An 18,278-nucleotide genomic window follows, 5' to 3' on the forward strand; every position below is an offset into this window, starting at 1 on the left:
AAAGAAAAAGTTTTATTCGAAATATTTTATTTATTTAAAGAATATTTATTTAAATAACGACGTTTTTCTATGTTCAATAATTGTGTTTATTAATGAAGAATATTGTGATAAACTTATGTACAAAACTAAAACTACACGCACCAAAAGAAGTGTATTGCAAAATGCTCCTGCGATGATGAAGTCGACAACGTTTACCACATTGTGAATGAGGACGGAAACAAATTCGTTTCCTTTGAACCAATTGTAATCTGCACTGCAAATTAAGAGCTATTCAGAATGTACTGCTTTCCTGGACCAAGCCTTCGCGCTCCTCACATCATGTCCATCTCCTGGGGCAGCGGAATCTTTTTACTGACGGCAAACTTGCGCAGTGCCTCGTAGTTTCGCCGCAGTTTTTCCACCTCGTCCTGCAGGCGCACCGTTTCGTCGTGCATCGCCTCCATGTCGCGCCACTCCTGGGACTTTTCCGTCTCGAGTTCGTCCTTCTGCTCGATGCGCTTGATCCGGCAGCTCGCCGCGTAGCCACGGTTCTTGAGCGTCCGGCGGCGCTGCTTCATCCGCACGATCTCGTCCCGGGTGAGGCCACGCAGTTTGAGCGTGCGGTTAAGGTCCCGCACCGAAATCGACACCAGCTCATCGTCGGAGATGTCCGGAATGGGGCAGGGCGAAAGGGGAGCCTGCAACGGAACGGAACGAATATAAGTTACCACCGTGTTGTTGATTCGGACGCGTTGATTGGTGCAGGAGGATAATTACTTCATTCCAGTGACTTCTTTTCGGATGCATCATCGACTACAAGAATACAGAGAAGGGGGGAAACACTTAAATTCTACTCGCTTTTTGCTGTGGTTCAGCAACTATGCGTGCGTCGTGGCCCTGAGCCGAGCTCAAGCGATTCAAATGAAGTCAGTCAAGGACACGGCACACAGCACAGAGACAACTAAACACTTCTGGAGGTGAAGAGTGATGCTCTCTCAAAGGTGTTGCGATTTACCTGGTTACTTTTGCGTTCCCGTTTGATCTCCTGGGGCATCGTAATGGCGGATTTGGTTTACCCTATCGATTTTATGCTGCGAACGAAGGGTATGAATGTAGAATGCACAGAAATACAAGGAAAAGAATTTTATGCAAGTCATTTTCGGATAATTACCTGCTCTGCTGGGCTTCCCCTCTCTAGGTTCAGCAACTGTGGGGAATGTTCGAGAGGTCGAGGACAGACGAGCTAAATATTCTATTCTTTTAATATCAACTAAATAACATATAAATAACTAAATTCCACTAAAAGAGTTATAATTTCTAGTTTGTTATTGTTTCCGTACGCTTTGAATCACCAATTCCTCCCAAAATCCACCCAACTGCGTGTTTTTCGATTTGTTGATGATGATCTATGATGACGATGATTATGTTGACCGACGAAATGTCAAAGTGGTGACCCGAGCTTCGAGGCCGTCACTTTCAGCTGTTTTTGAAACTTCTCACATCTCCTTTTCTGCTTTACGTTCACGCAGAAAAATGTTTTGTAGAATCAGCCTGTACGAGGTTTGAATCAACAAAATTTTTGTTGAATATAATCAACGCCGATTTTGCGTTGAAACAAACCTTGATTTTCTCAATTCCACAAAAGTCTTTTGTTGTTTCGAAAAAGCTGCTTTGACGTTTAGCGTTGATTCAACAAAAATAATGATTTTTAAATCAACAAAACGTTTTGTTGATTCAAATATGCCTTATTTTTCTGCGTGTTGTGGTTTGAGCACGGTGTGTTCAAAAATGCAACAAATTTGTTCAAAATCTTTTGAGAAATTAAAAAAAAAACATTAGTGATTTGGTGTCATATGAGTCAAACGAGATCAACACCCTTATATTTTTTTTTAATTTAGAAAAATGGCGTTTTGGGCGTCCTGGGGCCTCCTGAGGGCGCTATATCTCTTTCATTTCATGAAGGCGCAGCATAAATCGGCAACTTGGCAAATTTGCAAAATGCAAAGTTTCTCTTGGGCCCTGCTGAGGCGCTCTTAAGGAGGGCGACTTAAATACTTTTATTTTTTCCAAAGAACTTGTTTGTCGACGACTAACCTACAGCTCAGCCCTGGTGATGACAATCGAAAAAAAAAAAATCATCGTCAGTACAGTGCCTGTTTTGTTCGTTTTGATCTTGATTCCGTCTTGTATGCATTTGCCTTTTGAGTTGCTCGTGTTTTCTAAATCTTTTTATATTGAAAATAGATACATAATAATATCTTGTTTTTTAAAAGGTCCTATAAACTATTGTCTTTCATATGCTTATTGAATTGACCATTGTGACACCTCCTACAGCGTGGTGCAGACCGGAGATCCTAAATAGGGAGACTGGTTGAAGTGAATTTGACGTACCCAAAAAGACACGAGTTTGACGTATCCAAACGAGCATTTGCCTTTACGCCCAGCAAACAGGCATGCCAGATTTTGAAGATTTTCGGGCACATCACAAAAACGCAAATGAGTTTAACTTGATGGCAAAATAATATTTTACAAATCTGTTTTTGGCAGAAGAAGCAAAACATTGTTATGTTTTTCGTGAGTAATTTATTTTATTAAAAATCATCGAATAACATGGCAAAACAATACGTTTGAGCATTGAGCCTGTGCTCGAAAATCTTCAAATGTGGCATCCCTGCCAGCAAAACTTATCAGTGTTGCCAAGCTCAAAACATACGTTGCCAGATCGATTTAGCAAACTTAGACCAGTCTCCCTTTTTAGGGTCTCTAGCGCAGACCCGTAATGCTATGCTATGCTAATGATAGGTCCTATAAACTATTGTTTTTCATGTGCTTATAAGACCTATTAAAAAAACTAGACTTATACTGCCGTTCTACGTATAATTGTCCCATGTCAGTTTTGGACAATTTTTATATTATGACATTTTTAAGTTAAGTCTGATGTGTACTTTAAGAAAAACACATAAAATATAGTATATCGGAAACTCGTTGAAAAAAACACCAAGTCGGTTTGTCCAAATTCGTTAAACTTCTACGCATAACTGTCCCACCAAGTATTTTCTTACACGGAATCATTAGTTTTACTAAGCATTTTGTCTTGTTTACCTGTTGTATAGTAAGAGAATCACAAATAAGGGTGATAAATTGTTAACTGGGGCGATTATGGAAACATAGGACGAATATTAACCCACGGGACAATTATGCGTAGAAACACAGAAATCGGTCGAAAAATTTCAATCGCGTTTTTCTCAGTTGCACTTTTTTGAACAATTATGCGTAGAACGGCAGTATACAATTCCTAGGAAATGTTTCATTGCTTTATTTTGTTAACTTCTGTCGGTTTCCAACTGTCAGCCGCGCCCTCTTAAGCCTCCTCCAGCGTGCGAGTTCTGTTTACACAGCTTTGTCAGATTTGTCGTTTTTTTGGATTTTAGTTGTCGCAAGGAGATTCTCGTCCCTGATGGAAACCGTAAGCGACTTGCTTGTACGCTTCGAATCAATCCCTTTTGGCCCTTCATACGGCGGTAATGTGGAAATTAACGCCTTTTAATCTGAACTAGTTCTACAGGAAAATTAACTCCTTTTAATCTGAGCCACAGTTCTATCGATAAATTAAAAAGAGAGATGCAAGCCGGTAACATGGAGTGAAACTTCCCCAGCTGTCATGGAAAACTTCACAGAAGCTAGACAGAAACTTTAACTCCATGTTGCACTTTTAATTTCTCGATAGCCCGCTACGGCTACCGCTACGCAGGATTAACCTGGTGGCGCTGGAGGTAAAATCCTGAAATCCTAAAAATCCTAACATCCAAATAGAAAACATCCTATGATGTTTTTTCCTAAAACTGCTATCACAAATGCGAGTCGGGGAATACGTATTTTTGCGATTACAAACTCTTGATCAACTTAATTAGATTTGTGAACTCGACAGTTTGCTTGCTATCGTCCATTTTGTCGTCTGCAACAAACATAACAATTTTCCACTGCTTTTGAAAACTCGAGTTGCGAAATGAATATGGCAGAACTTCACGCGTATCCCCTTGAAACTTTTTTATTGAAACAACTAGTTGATTAACATTTATATCTCATCGAGAAATTAAAAAGAGAGATGTGAGCCGGTAACATGGAGTGAAACTTTCGCAGCTGTCATGGAAAACTTCACAGCAGCTTGACAAAAAAAAATTAACTCCTTGTTGCACTTTTAATTTCTCGATTATAACCATTCGATCGATTCCGGAATTTATCATAGAATCTCGCCCGAAATTAGGGCTAAAATCTGGTACGAATGTGGAGTTTTTTTTTTAGAAAAATCTGCCCATGTAGGGCACACTCAAAGTAAAAAGTATCCTTTTTTCAAGTTCACCCGTCGTCACCCTTTAAAAGGGTATCGAAAATGTACTGAATTTGAAATACCCTTTTAAAAGGGTGACGCCGGGTGAACTTTAAAAAAGGATAGAAAGTATCCCTTTTGAGGATTGAAAGTACCCTTTTGAGGGATACTTCTGATTTTGAGTGCACAGGTCCCCATCAGACACAAGCCCGAAATCCGCTGCCATTTCCAACCGGGCAAGTTTGACTCCAAGTTGCCGGCTCACATCTCACTTTTTATTTTTTCTCGATTGATTTACCCCCCTGGTACACCGCGCTTTCGGTGTAATCTGGTGTAATCGCTGTAATGATCCAATGCCCATTTTTGGTTTTCTTTTTTTCTGTCAACTTTTGCTCAGCTGTCACCAGACAGCAACGACAGCCATCGTTGATTTTCTGCAGTGGAAAATGTTTTCTCCTCCCATGTTTGGTAAATTTCCCTTAAAATCGATTTGAGATTGGAGATTTCGCAATCAAATAATCTTTGTTCGGTTCAGAGTAAGTTGAAGATTGTTCTAACTGTGTGTTTTACCTTGCAGCCAGCGAACGGTGCGCCTGATACATCTCCGCGGAGAAAAAGTGGAATTTTCGAGGAAGTGATTTTTTATTCCTCCTCCCCCGTTTTGATTTCACACTCTCTTGTCCCCCTTGTGAGCGTGCTGCGAGAAGCGATGCTCTAGAATGAGCTCTTCGGAAGCCCACTGGGAACCACTGGCGGAGATTTACCTATCCTATCCGGCAGCTGCGACAACGACAACCGATTCTACTCCGACTGTTTCCGGAACCAGCGCCAAGGAGCAGAAGGAGTGCACCTACTGTTTGTGCAGCCGCGTTTTCATCCGCAACTATTACGATGTTTACGTGTCCACGCTGGAACGTGGCGACCCGCTCAACAGTGAGTGACTTCCGGTTTTTGCGTAACTCTGCGAGATTGATGTGGGTTTTTTGTTTCTTTTTGCAAGGTTCTTCCGGAGTGACTCAGGTTGAAGAGCTGCCGGTGCAGGGGGAGAAGGAGGAGGAGGTGGCGGAGGTTGTTGATGAGATCGAGGACGATGTGTTTAGCGAGGAGCCGCTGAGGAAGCAGCTTAGCTTTGGACGGAGCGTGGTCAAGTGGGACCGCTGCGACGGAACGGCCAGCGATGCGAGCTGTTACTTTAGTGCGAGCGCGTCGCATTCGGACACGAACTACTGTAGCACCGACGACCAGCAGGAAGGTCACATTCTGCACGGTGCCTTGATGGCACAGCACGGGTTGCATTCCAGCGATAGCGGGGCGGACATTTCCGAGAAGAACTTTGAGCCCAAGGTGGAGGGAGGAGAGAAGGAGGACCTGTTTGTGGGGATGCGGGACGCGCTGATGTCGGACGAGGGCGCCAAGATTGCGTCGTTGGTGCACGTCGAGCGGAACAATAGCCTGCCGGAGGTTTTCGGTCGGGAGGATCTGCAAGATGCGTGGGAGTCGCACTGGAACAAGCACGGCGAGTCGATCATCTGGGCGTCGTGGATCGAAAAGTACAGCGATTACATCAACCCGGAGTACCTGGACCACGTTCCGCAGCAGGACACCAACTGTAATTCGCCACATTCCAAGAGTGAAGCCACGCCGGACACCACGTACGACGCGTCCAAGCATTTCTCGTTCGACGCCATGGAGGCGGAAATGGACCCCAAAGCGACCACGGAAATCATCGTCTCGACCTGCTCGCCGCACCCTTCTTCCTGCAACGATGGCTGGAACCCGCTGAACCCAGCCAACGGCACCGCTGACGACATCTGGACCTCGCACCGGTCGGCGGACAACGACGCCCTGCTGAGTCCCCGCTGCGACTCGGTCACCTCGAGCATTCCACTGACGATCGGCACGACGGACTCGATGACGAACGTAACGCGCATGACAATCTCCAGTTACGACTTTGGCGGCAGCAGCTCCAAGATCAGCTCGGAGTCGTCCAACCTGAGCGCGTCCAGCCTGAGCGAGCAAGTCAGCTCGGAAAGCGAAAGCTCCAACAGCTCGGACATGCTAGCCACGGAGTGTCTGGTGGGTGCTGGTGCTGCCTCTGTCAACGGTGGGACAAGCGCCGACGACGAGGAAGCGGCCATGGACGGGGAGCAGTACTGGCAGATTCTGTGGCAGAAACACTTTCAGGAGCTGTACGCCACACACTACAATCTGTTCATGACGGAGCGGAGCGACGAGCAGCAAACGGATCTGCGGACGAAGCTGCACAAGCGGAAGCGGAACAGTAGCAGCGGATCGGGGGTGCTGTACAATAAGTAAGTATTATTCTGTATCACTTTTCGGAGAAGCCTCCACCAAGAAATCAGTACTGTTTGCACCAAGCCGAAATCGTGGAGACAGCTGTTTAATCTTGAGACGGTGTAGAGGGAGATCAGGAAGCTGAAGAACAACAGAGTTTTCGGAAAGGATCGGTTACCTATACTGGAGAGAAACTGGCGAGGGCGCTTCACTGTGTGATTTCCTAGATCTGGAAGGAGGAATCTACAAAAAGAGCAATAAGTTGGACTCCAGCCCACACATCACAGCTTCATTGATTTCAAGGCGGCCTAAGATTCAGTCGACCGCGTGCAGCTATGGCAGATTGTGCACGAAAACGGATTCCCGGACAAACTGACTCGGCTGAAAGTAGCCCTACTTTGGATGATGTGATGTCCAGGGCGTGTCTCAGAGGAGATCGTTGATTGCTGCAGGAAGCTAACGATGTACAAAACACTGATTAGACCGGTAATTTTCTATGGCAACGAGACCTGTTGGAGTTTGTACACCTCGGATCGCTGGTAACGTTGATCTATAAATACAGCAGATAAATTCGGAGGCGGATCACCCCCGGTGATCGTGGCTACCATGGACTCAAAATTAACATTTTTTATTTCTTCCAGATCTTCCGCCGTCGAGCAACTGCCCGAAATGGTAGCCCAACTGAAGCTAGAACTGTCCTCCCCAATGAAAAAGGATACGGAAGACGTCCCGCAGGACGGCGGCGAGCCCGACACCCAGCAAAGTTCCACAAACTCAAACACCAATCAACAACACCAGCAACAATCCGGAAGCGATCACTGCGCCGAAGACATGTCCAGCGCGCTGGAAGCGTTCGGCCTTCCAACGTCCTTTGGCAAATCCCCCGCAGCTCGCAAGACTGGTCGCAACGGCGGCGACGACGACGAAGATCCACCGGCGGACCGGTCCGTCAACCTGAAACGAAGCCACGAAAGTGACACCGAGGAAACACCAAACGATCGCCTGAAGGCGGCCTTCGAGCTGATGGGCTATGCGTTCTCCGATCCGGCCAACCGGAACGAATCGGCCGACTCGATCATCAACATCACCGGCGAGGTCGTGTACCGCAAGAAGCACATAAGACTGCACAATCGCGTACTCAAGATGAAGCACCACAAGCCGCCGAGGCACACGTACTTTGACGAGGACGGGAACGAGGTTCAGACGGGGGCGGGAGGTGGAGAGAAGGACCGGGAGGGCGAGGCGCCGGAAGCGCTGATGCACACCTCGTCGGATGAGGATGATCCGGCCGGTGGAGTAGCCGGTCTGCCACGGAGCGTTTCTTCCAGTGTGCGGTCAAGCGCGGTTATTGAGTACAATCAGCCGCAGGATGAGAACCAAGACGAAGAGGTCAAGGAACAGCAGCAGGAGAGCGAGCATATGCCCTCGGAAGAACCGGTTGACGAGGCGTGCGACATCCAAGCTCCCGTCAAAAAGGAGAAAAAGAAGAAACGCAAGCCAAAGTTTGTCGCCAGCCTGCCGCCGGAGATCGCCAACGACAAATCGCTCCTCAAGTACTGGTACAAACGGTTCTCCCTATTTTCCCTGTTCGACGCCGGCATCAAACTAGATCGCGAGAGTTGGTTCTCCGTCACCCCAGAGAAAGTCGCCGCCCACACGGCCGAACGCTGCCGGTCCGACCTGGTCGTGGACGGGTTCTGCGGCTGCGGTGGCAACTCGATCCAGCTCGCCTTCACCTGCAACCAAGTGATCGCCATCGACATCGACCCGAAGAAGATCGAAATGGCCAAACACAACGCGGCCGTGTACGGCGTCGCCGACCGCATCGAGTTCATCGTGGGAGATTTCCTCGCGCTGGCGGACCGACTCCAAGCGGACGCCGTGTTCCTATCGCCACCGTGGGGCGGCCCCAGCTACCTTAAGGACGAAGTGTACGACCTGGAGGCGTCCCTCATCCCGGTGCCGGCGACCGAACTGATGCGGAAGGCGCGCCAAATCAGCCCGAACGTGGCGCTGTACTTGCCGCGCAATTCCAACACCCAGCAGCTGACGATGCTGGCCGGACCGAACAACGCCGTCGAGATCGAGCAGAACTTCCTGGATCGCAAGCTGATCGCACTGACAGCCTATTACGGAGAGCTCATCAACGAGTGAGACGCTTTTTAGAAAAACTGAATTTTTGTGCTTATGATTTTTATACAAACACACACACAGTTGAAGCTTTTACAGTACCGCAAATCGTGCAGAGGAATCGGATTTTTTGCTTCCTCAAAAATATCAGCTCAATGTAGCAGTAACAAAGTTCAGTTTTACATTTTTTAACAGATAATATAGCAAATATATTTGTGAAACGCGCCACATGTCGGAATAGGTTACTTAATAACTAATTAGTCAATTGATTAGTTTCAATTTTGCATTTAAGCAGAAAAAATCGTACGCACCTTTAGTTTTATTTTCTTTTTGCAACAATCTTAAGTTAGAAATTTTGGAAATTGTCAAATAAAAACGTAATTTAAGCAGAAGCAGTTTATTAATTTGTCAGTTCAAAAAACTTAAACATATTTCTTTTATCTTTGAGCAATTATGAATCCCTAAATGATAACAAAAAAACTAATCCTATTCAGAAGAAAACAATGCGTGTAAAGGAGTGTCGTCGGAATTAAGAAAAAAGCATAATAAATAAAGGAGTCGCAAATCATGACAATTCGAAACTGTTTATTGTTTTTCTTAGTCCGAAAATCAGCTCCGGCAAAATTCCTTAGGGTGGTTGATGCCTTCCTCACATTCATTTTGTCTTTTAAGTTGTAGTTACAAATTTATTTAAGCAGCAATTTTCAATTCTTTTTTTACCAACTTTCCAAAATAAAGGAGAAAGGGGGGACTGTAATTAAATTGAAAAGTGATGATATGCCAACATTGGGTGAACGATGAAATTGCATGCTGTCCCCCTAGTCTTAGTAAACAATGTCTTATGAGTTGTATATTTCAGTTAAAAGTTCGTGTAAATCTTTGTCGAGACAAAATGATGTATTCAGCAACATAATTAATACAGACTTTTTCCAGAAGAGACGCAGACACTGCTTAAGCAATGTGACAACCGGGCGATACGCATGCTGCGCGACTCTCGCGAGTAAGGGGTCGTGCATAAACCACGTGGCCTTTTTTTTCGAGAATTTTTGACCCCCCCTCCCCCTCATGGTTTTTCGTGGTTTCACGCCAACCCCCCCCCCCCCCTCCCCCTATATGGCCACGTGGCTTTTTCCTCGCAGGTGAAAAATGTTTAAAAAAAAACAAAATAAGTATAGATTTCAAAAATGTTTATCCACAAATGATATACTGTCAGTGGTGTTGACTTTTGGTCAAAAAACGATATTACTGTTGTTATTTCAACACAATAAACACATTTCAAATTATATCGAATTGAATATTAATGTTGGGGAATGTTCCCGAATGATTTACCAACATTTTCCCAGAATATGGCTACTCAAACTCAAACCTTTAGAAGGGGGTAACATTGGGTCAAATAAAAAACATTTTAATTTGTGTAGGTGCTGTATCACCATTAAAACCAATTCAATAATATATATAAAAAACAGAAATTTACTTAAAAGTGTGAAAAAAGTATGACATCACAAAGTTTATGGTAAATAATAACAGTATAACAATTTATTGAAATGGTACAGAAAGTAAAAAAAAAACCCTCAACAAAACAAGCAACTTTGTAAAACATATGTATTCAAAATTATGGAATTGCAGTGCAATTAATTGCATCCAGAATAAATATGCTTTAGGAATTAAAGCTATTTTGTTATTAAACAGCATTCATGATTTAATTAAAATGCGCTTTTAAATATTTTCATAAAATCAAAATTAATAAATAAAAAAGTAAAAAGTTTTGTTTCAGGAAAAAAATATTTTCATTTTATTTTAAGGAAAATATCTAGTTATGAAAGCTCCTAGTTAATATTTATTTTATTCCAAACATTCATAAAAATCCAAACTAAACCAACTTTTCTTTTCAATTAAGCATGATTGATTCCAATGATTCAGTGTGTCCAAAAAAAATCGAGCTTTGTAATTTTTTTCTCCATACAAGAATCAGAGACAGGGACAAACATTCAATATTACGACCTTTTGAAATGTTAGTCTTAATTTAATTTTTTTGAAAATATTGATTTCGGGAAGATCGTCAAATTTCACGAAAGTATTATTTATTAACATTGAAAATCGCACCATTAGTTGCTGAGATATCGACATAAGAAAATTATGGGTTGTTTGGGTGAGACTTAGTAAACATCCATTTTTCTGTTTTTAAATCTTTGCATGGCAACATCTCAGCAACAAAGATCAAAAAAGCAAAATATATAGAATTTTCTCAGCACTTCAAAAATATTTTTTCAAAAGTGGGCAAACATGGGCACTAATTTTTTTTTTAAATTAATGACTGCAACTATTTTTAAAAAAGTTACCTAAAAATAGCTATAACTTGAAAACGGTGCACTTGATAATTTCACTTATGTACTTTTAGATTGCAAATTCGATTTTACATCGAAAAAGTAAATTGAAATTAAGTTGAGGTCAATATTTCATTTTTTTTATCAGTAATGATTCAAAAATTCATAACTCAAACAAAGATTTTTTGCCCGTTCTGGAAATTTTTGAAAAGTTGACAAAATTTAAAAAAAAATAAAAATATTGTTTTTTTTTGCAAATCATGTTTTATTCACAAAACGTTAAATTAAAAATCAGCAAAATAAATTACCATTTATTATCTATTTATTTTTTTCGGTGTAGTCCTTATCCAACTTCGCCGAAGACACCAAATCGACCAAAAATTCTCCAGACAATTTTACATAAAAGTGTCAATATTGACCATTGTCCTAAGTCCAATCCTTGTGAAGTTACAGCGGTTTTAAAAATAAAAATGTTGAAAAAAAAGTTTTTTTGATGGTTTTTGGCTATTTCTATATGACCGACTTGATTTTTCAGTCTCGAAAATATTTTTACCGGAAAGCTCGTCCAATTTCCCATCAGTTTGTCTTTGACCACATTTCAATTGGATGTATGGGCTTACAAAAAAAGATAGAGCAAAAATTGGAACGACGTTTTTGATCGCATAAATTACAGATTATATTGATCAAATCGAGTTCTGCAAAATTTTAGGATCATCTAGACATGCTTAAAATTCACTCAAAAAAATGTCCCGGTTGGTTGAATTATGCCCGAGAACCAGCGAGTTGAAAATACCGGTCCATCTTTTTTAAGGAGTTTTATTTATGTTGATCTTTAACGGCATTGTATTGAAATTTATTTCACAAATTGATATCGGTATTTGAAAACTAAGTGACTCTTTAAAACTAAAATTATTTTAATGTGTCTATATATTTGAGTGGTTTTATCTCAAATATGAAGTTGAGAGTATAGTATATTTTCTCAGCTTAAAGAAAAACTATTTTTTTTTGAATGGGCACCTTTGGTCCCTATTTTTTAAATATTTAAATCTTAAAATTAATTGCTTGAAGCTCGTTTTTTTTTCCTCTAAAAATTTAAAATGTTTGCCTATGTTTTCTTTGGCACAAGAGATGATCCCTATTAACATAAAAAAAAACTAAAAAAAATACCTACAGCTTTGCCGATGTATAGTAAACGTGTATTTTATTAAATGTTATGTAGGGGAACTATACCCTTTCTCAGCCTATTTCTATTATCGGCCTATCAGCACTTTGATCATGAATTACAGCTTAAAGAAAGTGTTTTTGACTGTCCCAAAGTAATAAATAGCTCAAATAAAAGTGAGCAAGCAACTCATCACTGTTGATACATCTGAAAATGATGATTTAATAGCGGAAAATGGCAAAAGTGATGAGAATGGGTCGAACGGCTTAGTGTGATTAAAATGGGCATATTTCCCCTAATATAACAATCCGAACCCATGAAATAAGGTATACCTTTTAGACCAAAATATTCATCCAATTGTTTGGTGAATCTTAAAGTATGTATCGTTCGTTTTTTCGTTATTGGTTATTTTTTAATGTTAGACGTTTCACTTGCAAATGAGGTAATGAAACTGAAATTTTGCGCGATAATTCTGAAATTGGGGTTTTTGGTTTCTTTTAACTTAAATTGCATGAGGGAGATATCTTGAGTTTGTTTTAAGTTTCAAAAGGAAACCTTTCGCTAAAGATTCTTCGATCACTTATAGGACCAGCTACGGTAATTAGCTAAGATCTGAGATTTTGATTATATTTTTTTCACAGAGAATCATATTTAGACACTGCATTTATAATACATATTTAGTCTTTTGCCTTGTTACGAAAACTTATAAAATTGTCAGCAATATTTATTTTTTAAGCTGTTCGAAAATAGAACCATCGAAGACTACATCTACTTTCAATGCAAATTTGCAAGCACATTTTTAGCTACAAGATACCATCAATAAAAAAATTAAATTTTGTTTGCATATTGGTACGCATTTTTTCGGGTATATCAACTTTGGATACTGACACTTTATTTTTTAACAGCTTTTACACTTTTGTAAGACGTAGTTACATGAGTATTGAAAAGTGTTCATTCAATAACCCTATCAAACCGTTCTCCGCTTGACGGGTTCATTCCGCTTCGAATTCCGCTTCGAAAATTGCTTCGAAATATTCTAAACGGAATCTCCGGATGGACTCCGCTTCGATTCCGTTTGAGCCATTTTTGCACCAAGGCGACATCTGCTGGTGTATGCCAGAACTTCGGTGACATTTCGCCGAAACGGTTTTTCTTTGGGTGTGTGAGTGAGGCGACCTTATACAAAGCCAAGTCAAACGTGTTTAATCCTGACATTTTTCGCGAACGCAGTCAGAATAGTTTTTAAACAGTTTTTTCGGAAATTTCAAAGAGTCCGCTTGCAAAAATACTATTGCGACATCAACCTGTGTCTGCACCCGCTGAGAAAGTCGACGATCACAAAAAAATCGGAGACGAACGGCCACGATCATCCGCGTGTGGACCAAACAAACAGACGGCGGTAACTCGGCGGCCACAAACGACGTCGACATGGCACCGGCAATAGACAAATCCAGCGAAAGCTCAACGCTGCTTTTTGATGGTGAGAGATTTGATAGCTCCCATACTAAATGTCTCGATTTTCATACTTTTTGTTAATTTTCTTTAAAATAAAATACTTAACATATGAAAACTATATATTTTTGGTGCCCAAAATTCCTGCTGAATCGAATGGTGTACTTATCTCCATTGCAAATTTTTTGAGCAGTTTTCATTTTAATAATATTCTAGACACATTTTGTGCACCTAATCAATCAATACTTTTATCATAAATAATCATTTTATTGCTTAAAATTGAGTTTTTCTGAGGTCCCATATTCAAATACATGGAAGCTGTCATTTCTAACACCATTGGCCACCTAGCGGCCATTTCAAACTGGATTCATCTATTGCAGCGATTCTCAACGGGGGTACCGGGACTACTTGATTTACATGGCAGGGGGTACCGGCCTAGAAGAAGGTTGAGAATAGCTGATCTATTGCAAAAGAGTCCGCTCTTCTAACAGATTCGATGAAAAGGGGCGACCCATTTTCTACAGATGAAGTTCGGTGAGTAATTTGTGGTTATCAATCCCCCCTCAAGTTCTGAGGAATATTTTTCATGATTTTTAGAAAACTGCCGAGGAAGGTTAAGAGTAACGCGGCGTTCAGAGATTCCACGATCCTCAGCGTGTGCTATCCGGCATAATTCACGACGACGTGGCCAGCTGACGTCAGCGATTCGGTTGCTCACGGGTGCGGTATCGATTGCAGCATCGGTTACACTTCTAGGCCTTATGAATTGTAAATTTTGTTTTGTAAAAGTTGTGGATTTTTAAAAATTAAAAAAATGGGGATTCACGGTGGAGTGGAGTGGGGAATCTTAATTTTGTTAAAAAATTATATAAAACAAGCCTTACCCGACAAACTTCGTTCTGCCTTTTTTCGACTGTTGACGTTTTTAACTTTTTTGCTTATTCAGCCTCCTGTGATCAAAATTTGATTTTACGTAACTTTTCCCATACTATCTGCAGATTTTCCGGAATCGATTCCAGAGTGGCCAAAATTGTAACTTTTTGGCGTAAGAACCTTCCTTGGACTTATACGAACCCAACGCAACAAAGAGCACCGCGTTCCGACGTTTCGTGTTGAATTGATTCGCGTTCGAACAAAACCGTCGAAATTTTTTATATATATAGAAGCGCTTGAAACAAAAACCATTAGATTTTTAATTATTGTTGAATTACGGTTCAACCAAAACAAAAAAGAAAGCAGAAAGCAAAAACAAGAAGAAGAAGAAGCTGTCAAAACCAACCCGTCAATTCCGTTTCGATTCTGTTTGAATTCCGCTTGAACCGATTTGCGGCGAAAACTCAAACGGAACCGGTTGTTGCGTTTGAAACGGAATGCGGTTTAGAATCTAAAACGAACACTGTTTAGAATTCGAATCGAACTTTTTTCGCTCAAGCGGAATTCTAAACGGAATTCAAACGGAACGCGCTGAGTGGGAGAGAGAGACAGGAAAGAGGAATGACGTTTAAAGGGGAGCCTCCACGAAATTCGTGACGTGGGGATGCTCATAAAAAACCGTTACATAATATAACATCCTCCCTTTCCTAACAAAATGTAAATTTTTAAAGGGTTGATAAAATAAATAAAAGAATTTTCTCTCTCGATAACTCCAGCTTGCTGTTTCGCTCAACACACAGCTCAATCGAACACGGGGCGTTCAACTCCTGGGTTCCTTACGCGGCTACGCTGGGTGCCAGCATCTTGCTCGGCTACAAACACACGGCTGATCTTGAAACAGCTGCAGATGGTCCTCTCCGGTTTCTCCGCTTCGGCCACCACGACGAAAATCACGTATTTGGTTGATCTCCAACACTGGCTCTTCCGACTGAGACGAAGATTCAGACACGGTGTCGCAAAACTGTACAAGCTTCAGTACCTTGCACACTCTCGCTGATAGCAAGGGAATGTGCGATCCATTCACTACCTGGAGAAGAAGCTTGTATTTGCGACCCTCGTGCCGACAGGGAACAACGATCGCACCGAGGACAGGAATCTCTGCTCCACTGAAGTTTTTGAGGCGGCAGTCTGACGGTAGTAGCTTTGGTCTGGCACATCCGGTCATCGTTGTTACCCAAGTGTAACCCACGAGACTTGTGTTTGCACCAGTGTCCAAATTGCAGCGGGATGATTGCCACTTACCGTCGACGCAGAAATCCAGCTCCGTTGTCACGTTACCTCCGAGTTCAAGCGAATTTTCGATCTTGCCGATCACTGCGCTTGCTTCGCTGCCGCTGCTCGACTCGATGCTATCCGACTCCTCACTGTTATCTTCCAGAGAATCTCGATGAACCTTGTGAACTTTCCGCTTGCTCTTCGATTGCTTTCGCCGGTCCGACTTGCACACTCTTTCAAAATGGTTCTTCCGGCCACAGTGGTTACACCTCTTACCAAAAGCGGGGCAGACTCCTTTCTCAAATTCATGCCAATCACCGCAGAACTTGCACTCCTTCTTCTTCCGGATCTTCTTGACATCATCACACGTCCGGCCTACGACCTGGCCGTAGGTTACAACGAGTTCCTCTGCGCGGCACATGTCGACGGCCGCATCTTCCTTCAGGTCCTGCATACCCAGCATCCTGGTCCTGAGATTTGGCCACTTGTTCGATGTGACGATCTTGAACCGCAGCATTTCTTTCTCCAGAGCTCCGAACTGGCATGACTTCGACAGAACCTTCAGCTTCCTCAGGTAGTCGTCGATCTTTTCGTCTGGATCTTGCGAAAGGCCAAAGAAATTGATCCAGTCGACAAACTTGTTCCGTTTGCGCACTACCTTTTCCTTGATCGCTGCCAGAGCAAGTTCCGGATCATCCGTCTCTGCCACCGTAAGCTCAAAGTTGAAGTACTTTTGGCGCGCTGCACTTCCGATCACTGACAGAAGGATGCTCGTTTTTTGCTTCTTCATCGTGTCCGGCCAACCATCCATCCCAGCGGCGGATGCGTAGTTCTTCCAATTCTGCTTGAAAAACTCAAAGTTTGCCTCCATGTCTCCGGCCAGCTCCAGCGGAGGGGGAAGCGGCAAAGCGGGGCCCGCCGAACTTCCAGCGGCCGGCGTTGTTGACTGCTTCACGACCATTTTTTGCAACGATGCAATGAGCTCAGCCTGCGCCTTCTCCTGATGCTTCATAAAAATCTTGAACTGCTCAGTGTCCATTTTTCTCGAATTTTCTTCTCCAATTCACTTCCGGGAAATCTCCAACAATTCGACGACGCGCACAAAGAAATATGGCCGCCGGACAGGATCGCACACGTTCGCAACTTTTCCGATCACTTCCGCGTATGATTCTTTGGGCGCCCGACGTTGAATCTCCTCACAGGAACTTTCCGCGTTATACCGATGACGCCGGAAATCCACTAGTTGTCCGCGAAAACTTCTGACACCATGTTTTAGTACGAATAAATGAGACGCGATTTATGATTCACAACAACTCGACTTTATTCAGACACGTCCTTTCAGGTCCGTACTCGCGACAAGAATGAATCAGAAAGATAGAGAGAGAGACAGGAAAGAGGAATGACGTTTAAAGGGGAGCGTCCACGAAATTCGTGACGCGGGGATGCTCATAAAAAACCGTTACATAATATAACACAATAACATCCCACAATTATGAAACAGGCCTTTTGGAGGCAGTGTTTTGCTGCTCTGGACAAAATAGTCTTGGAATGAAGTTTTTTGTTCAAAAAGTCCTACTTTTACTAGTGAAATAGCAAGATAATGTCCAAATGAAGGTTCTAAAAATAGCAAGGTCGACAGAAAAGCTACTTTTGGCATGCTATTGACAAATTATCATCAAAGTGTTCCGAATTTGTGGGTGTTCCGAATATGTGGGATGACTGTATCGGTTGATTTGATGTTAACTACAGATTGTCGAGGGAGACCTTGACAATCTGTAATGTTAACAGCTTATTTGAGACCATAAGAATGCCGTTCACTTCAGTCCAAATTTGTGCGATTCATAAACAAAATCGAGTGTCCGGAATTCGAATCAAAAGTGTCCGGATTTAGAATCAGCTTTTATCAGTGTCTGGAATTCGAAGCACAACAAGTCATTTTAATTTTAAAATTCTGATGAAAAATGGTTAGAAAAGACATATTTTGCATGCATTCCCTTAAAATTTACTATTTGTACTAGATCCAGATGATATTTTATATTTCCAACTTATTGCATGATTTTTTGCCAGCTATAACAAAAATGATACCGTCAGTGGGGGTGGCATTGGGTCTGGGGGGTGAGATTGGGTCAAAGTGATTTCTTACGGATTTTAGCATTTCTCAGGTTATTCTCAATGAAACTGAATTCTGTTAAAGGGGTTGTATAGGGGACATCTTAAGATGACTTCGCTGAAAAAATCTCGTTCTTAGAACAAATCCTGTTATTTTGGCAGATGTCTAAAGTTGGGGTACGTTTTTGGCCAAAAATGACCTCGAAACTATGCTCGAAAACTACCCAAATGTTTGAAAATCTCCACTTCAAACATTGTAGCTTGTCAATACGATTTCCTCAAAAAAAAAAAAACGCTGTTTTGAAACTTGTTTTTACCATATCGTTGTCGTTGCATCATTTTAGTTTCATTT

At 42.2% G+C, this 18,278-nt stretch overlaps 3 protein-coding genes across 4 annotated transcripts; 1 reads left to right on the top strand and 2 right to left on the bottom strand.

Annotated features, from left to right (window-relative positions):
• On the bottom strand, positions 1 to 1,397 carry LOC120424363 (transcription factor MafK). 2 transcript variants are annotated; one of them, XM_039588462.2, is made up of 4 exons: positions 1,151 to 1,397; positions 995 to 1,070; positions 757 to 792; positions 1 to 677 (listed from the first exon to the last, which is right to left on the bottom strand). In XM_039588462.2, exons 2-4 carry the CDS (start codon positions 1,031 to 1,033, stop codon positions 312 to 314), a joined length of 441 nt encoding a protein of 146 aa, XP_039444396.1. In that variant the 5' UTR covers positions 1,034 to 1,070; positions 1,151 to 1,397; the 3' UTR covers positions 1 to 311. The 2 variants fall into 2 exon arrangements, with proteins under 2 accessions (XP_039444396.1, XP_039444403.1); XM_039588469.2 differs by lacking the exon at positions 757 to 792.
• A 3,227-nt stretch (positions 1,398 to 4,624) lies between these two features.
• LOC120424284 (trimethylguanosine synthase) lies at positions 4,625 to 8,770 on the top strand. The gene is made up of 4 exons (XM_039588359.2): positions 4,625 to 4,774; positions 4,884 to 5,239; positions 5,307 to 6,618; positions 7,243 to 8,770. The coding sequence occupies exons 2-4, from the start codon at positions 5,026 to 5,028 to the stop codon at positions 8,753 to 8,755; spliced, it is 3,039 nt and encodes a 1,012-aa protein (XP_039444293.1). The 5' UTR covers positions 4,625 to 4,774; positions 4,884 to 5,025; the 3' UTR covers positions 8,756 to 8,770.
• Positions 8,771 to 15,311: 6,541 nt separating this feature from the next.
• On the bottom strand, positions 15,312 to 16,879 carry LOC120425420 (uncharacterized). Its single transcript, XM_039589950.2, has 2 exons — positions 16,144 to 16,879; positions 15,312 to 16,086 (listed from the first exon to the last, which is right to left on the bottom strand). Exons 1-2 carry the CDS (start codon positions 16,854 to 16,856, stop codon positions 15,387 to 15,389), a joined length of 1,413 nt encoding a protein of 470 aa, XP_039445884.1. The 5' UTR covers positions 16,857 to 16,879; the 3' UTR covers positions 15,312 to 15,386.
• Between the last annotated feature and the right edge of the window lie 1,399 nt (positions 16,880 to 18,278).

This window comes from Culex pipiens, chromosome 2 (assembly GCF_016801865.2).
Source record: "Culex pipiens pallens isolate TS chromosome 2, TS_CPP_V2, whole genome shotgun sequence".
Lineage (NCBI taxonomy): Eukaryota > Metazoa > Arthropoda > Insecta > Diptera > Culicidae > Culex > Culex pipiens.

Excerpts from the sequence above, each read along its gene's own strand:
- LOC120424363 (XM_039588462.2), bottom strand. The coding sequence starts at position 1,033 with ATGCCCCAGGAGATCAAACGGGAACGCAAAAGTAACCAG. Across the intron at positions 793-994 it reads GGGAACGCAAAAGTAACCAG|TCGATGATGCATCCGAAAAG; the intron begins GTAAATCGCAAC and ends GTATTCTTGTAG. Across the intron at positions 678-756 it reads AAAGAAGTCACTGGAATGAA|GCTCCCCTTTCGCCCTGCCC; the intron begins GTAATTATCCTC and ends GTTCCGTTGCAG.
- LOC120425420 (XM_039589950.2), bottom strand. The coding sequence starts at position 16,856 with ATGGACACTGAGCAGTTCAAGATTTTTATGAAGCATCAGGAGAAGGCG. Across the intron at positions 16,087-16,143 it reads CGGAAGAAGAAGGAGTGCAA|GTGTAACCACTGTGGCCGGA; the intron begins GTTCTGCGGTGA and ends TTTTGGTAAGAG.
- LOC120424284 (XM_039588359.2), top strand. The coding sequence starts at position 5,026 with ATGAGCTCTTCGGAAGCCCACTGGGAACCACTGGCGGAGATTTACCTA. Across the intron at positions 5,240-5,306 it reads ACGTGGCGACCCGCTCAACA|GTTCTTCCGGAGTGACTCAG; the intron begins GTGAGTGACTTC and ends TCTTTTTGCAAG. Across the intron at positions 6,619-7,242 it reads TCGGGGGTGCTGTACAATAA|ATCTTCCGCCGTCGAGCAAC; the intron begins GTAAGTATTATT and ends TATTTCTTCCAG.